The 3,133-nt window shown below is 43.1% G+C and overlaps 1 protein-coding gene across 1 annotated transcript in view; it reads right to left on the reverse strand.

Moving 5' to 3' along the window:
• Window positions 1–2,641: 2,641 nt before the first annotated feature.
• Window positions 2,642–3,133, reverse strand: part of LOC112548952 (olfactory receptor 6B1-like) — a 1,019-nt gene continuing 527 nt past the window's right edge. Inside the window, 1 exon segment of the mRNA XM_025195762.1 lies at window positions 2,642–3,133. This exon segment is cut by the window's right edge and continues 62 nt beyond it. Coding sequence (XP_025051547.1) covers window positions 2,642–3,133 — 492 coding nt within the window.

The raw sequence follows: 3,133 nt of genomic DNA on the forward strand, positions 1-3,133 counted from the left end.
TCTTAAAGTCTAGAAAGACTACATCCATGGCAACACCATCATCCAAGGATTTAGTTACTTGGTCATAAAAGGCAATCAGTTTGGTCTGGCAGGACCTGCCTTTGGTGAACCCATGCTGATTGCCCCTGAGCATGATCTCCCCTGCTGGCCCCCCACAGATGTGCTAAAAACACCACTTAAAACACCACTCTGGTGCAACAGGTCTTCCTGTGAGTATAGGACCACATATCCAAGCATTTCCTCCTTGTGATTCCTCATCCTTATACATGGAAAGCTCTGAGCTTTTCCGAGACCAGGAAGAGCAGCTCTTGCAGAAGGTATGGATCCTAGAATGACGATAAGTAGAGAAAGAACTGTTGTTAATGGTTTATGAGAACAGCTACCTTCAGATAAAAGTACTGTATTACCTCTCAGAAACTGCTTCGCATTCTGCAGGATTTCAGGATGTTATTTATTCTAACTCCTGATTTTTTGCTCTGGGACCTCTGTTTGTTGACTGTCCCTGGTGCACTTCAGGCAATTTTCTGGAATAAAATGGCCATCTTTTTGCCTTCCATCACCTTTCTCTTCTGAACAATATCCTTCTATCTACTGCCACAAGGACTAGTTGGACATGGTTATATCAGAACTGGGATTACCCCTTCCATGTAAGAACAGAGGCTGTTCTCACTGGAGCTCCTCCTGGGTCCCAGTGATGTTCCTTATGTAAGGGATGTGAGCTGGTGCTGTGATATGCTGAGAGAAGGTGGGGTATGATGGAGGTTGGGGATGACAGTTGGGTGTGGGTTGTGATGGGTTTGCTGAACTTCCATAGCTCAAGAAAGAGTCATGCCATGTCCTTTGCATGAAGGCAAGTATGGGGTGTTTTCACGGAAGAGGTCCCCACAGCCTAAGCAAAAGGAAAAAGCTAGGGATAGGTACCTGGTGCAGGTTCAAGGCCGATTTTCATGTGCTTGACTGTATTTAAGTTAACAGGGCCTCCTTAAATCCATTTCTGGATGCTGAAGGAATGTGCAGAATGGATCTGGATGTCCCCAGCAATCATATTTCCAAAGTGGTGGGAGACAGGCAAGGTTCCAGAGGACTGGAAAAGGGTCATCTCATGGCAGTGACTGAAAGGGCTCCCTCCACATTTATGATGAAGCCACAATGGTAGCACAATAGTTATGTCATGGTGCAGGGTAGACAACTCAAGAAAGGTCTGAACTAATGTCTGGCCTACGCATATCATTTCCAGCATTCCTGAGAGAGTGCTCCTGAGCTCTGCAGATACGCTACATCACCATATGGTGTGCTGTGGTTATGTAGCGATCACATGGGTCTGCATGTGATTGCTAGCTACATCACCATTGTGACGCGTTGCCCCAGTATAGTGTGCCACTGTGGTGATGTAGTGGCGAAATCTAACTGTGTGCTGCATGCATGGCACAGTAACCACCCTTACTGCGCCATGCTTTAGTACTTCCAAAAGGAAGTACTAACACTGTGCGCGGTATCAACGTTGACATATGGCGATGTATAGACGTGTCCACAGGGAACCAGGAAACAGCAGAGTGTCACCCCAATGATCTTGTGAGGCATTCTCGAAAAAGCTTGTGACGGAGCTAGGAAGAATATGAAGAATCGTGTGGTCTCCTACTCCTGCCTTGACACAAAACAGTCCTCGCTTTCTAATCCCGGGGTTTTGGGATCCACTCTGAAAGCTGGGACTTTAGAAGGCCCGTGAATGAGGTAGACATGAAATGTGCAACAGGATTTGAGATTATCACTCCTAGACTTGGGTTAAAATCTAACTACAAATGTATTAGTCAAAGCTAGAAAAAGAAAGGAAATAACACAGAGGAAATTCATCATGCCTGTCAGTGACCTCTGCCCAATTTATAATTGATAGTCAGGCATTCCTATTATAGTAATTTTATTTTTGAGGATCTCAACACAATATTAGATAACACAGCTTCCTCAATGCCCCAGTTTGTTGAGCACTATAATTCCCATGTTCAGGCAGGGAAGGCAAGGTTCAGACAGACAAAAAATGTATCATTCTAGCCTGTTATTCATGGAACAGCAGTTATATCCATTACAAGTCCTTGTCATTGGTTATACCCAGAGCCTCTATTTCAGTAATTCTGTCATTGATTCACCAGGGCATAGTGTAAAATTATATAGATTCAGTTGTGATTTACATGAAGCGCATTTTTACCAAAACTGTCAGTGAGCTAGAAATGGAGTAAGGTTCTTGTAGACTCTGTTCAAGTGAGTTGCTGACACTTTCAGGACAAACTAAATTGTTTGAAGGTTTTGATACAAGTGTGTGAACCATGAGTCAGAGGTTAAATTTTTACCACATCAGCTACTCCTCGATAACTGCCCCCACACACATCCACTGTGTGAAATGTGCAGGGAGACTGATATCTTGGCCTAAGTGTAGGAAGCTTCCAGTTGAAAAAAATCGGGTGTATATTGGCTTAAAGCACAGACATCTATTCATTATTCTTATATGGAAAAAAAATGTCAAATGAACACTGTGATTTCAGGACAATCCATTCATTAGAACAGGATGCAAGACATATTGAATGTATTTAATCTCTCTAAAGATTTTCCTTCTTTTAGAATTCCCCAAAACCCCTGGGCCAGGAACCATTCATTTGCCATAGCTCTGATTCCTGTTATTTCCATTTTGCTTGAACATGCTCATAGAGTTTAGGAAAGTTGGCATTATTTTCCAATTCATAAACATGCGGACAACTATCCTTACAGCCTCCTTGACTTCCTTGTTTCTCAGGCTGTAAATGAGAGGGTTGGCCAATGGAGTCAGCACAGTGTAGGAAAGAGACAATATTTTGTTCAGGCCTCTAAGGATGTTGGTTCTTGGCAACATGTAGACAATTGTTATAGACCCATAGAAAATTGTCACCACAGTAATATGGGAGGAACAAGTTGAAAAGGCCTTTTGTCTCCCGGTAGTGGAAGGGATTCTCACTATGGTGGTGATAATGCAGACATAGGACATGAGAGTCAAAAAGAATGGGGGCAAAAGGAACATACAGCCAAGACTGAAAACTATAAGTTCTAGCTCATAGGTGTCACTGCAGGAGAGTTTAATCAGTGGTAAGTAGTCACAAAAGAAATGGTC

This window comes from Alligator sinensis, unplaced genomic scaffold (assembly GCF_000455745.1).
Source record: "Alligator sinensis unplaced genomic scaffold, ASM45574v1 scaffold2495_1, whole genome shotgun sequence".
NCBI lineage: Eukaryota > Metazoa > Chordata > Crocodylia > Alligatoridae > Alligator > Alligator sinensis.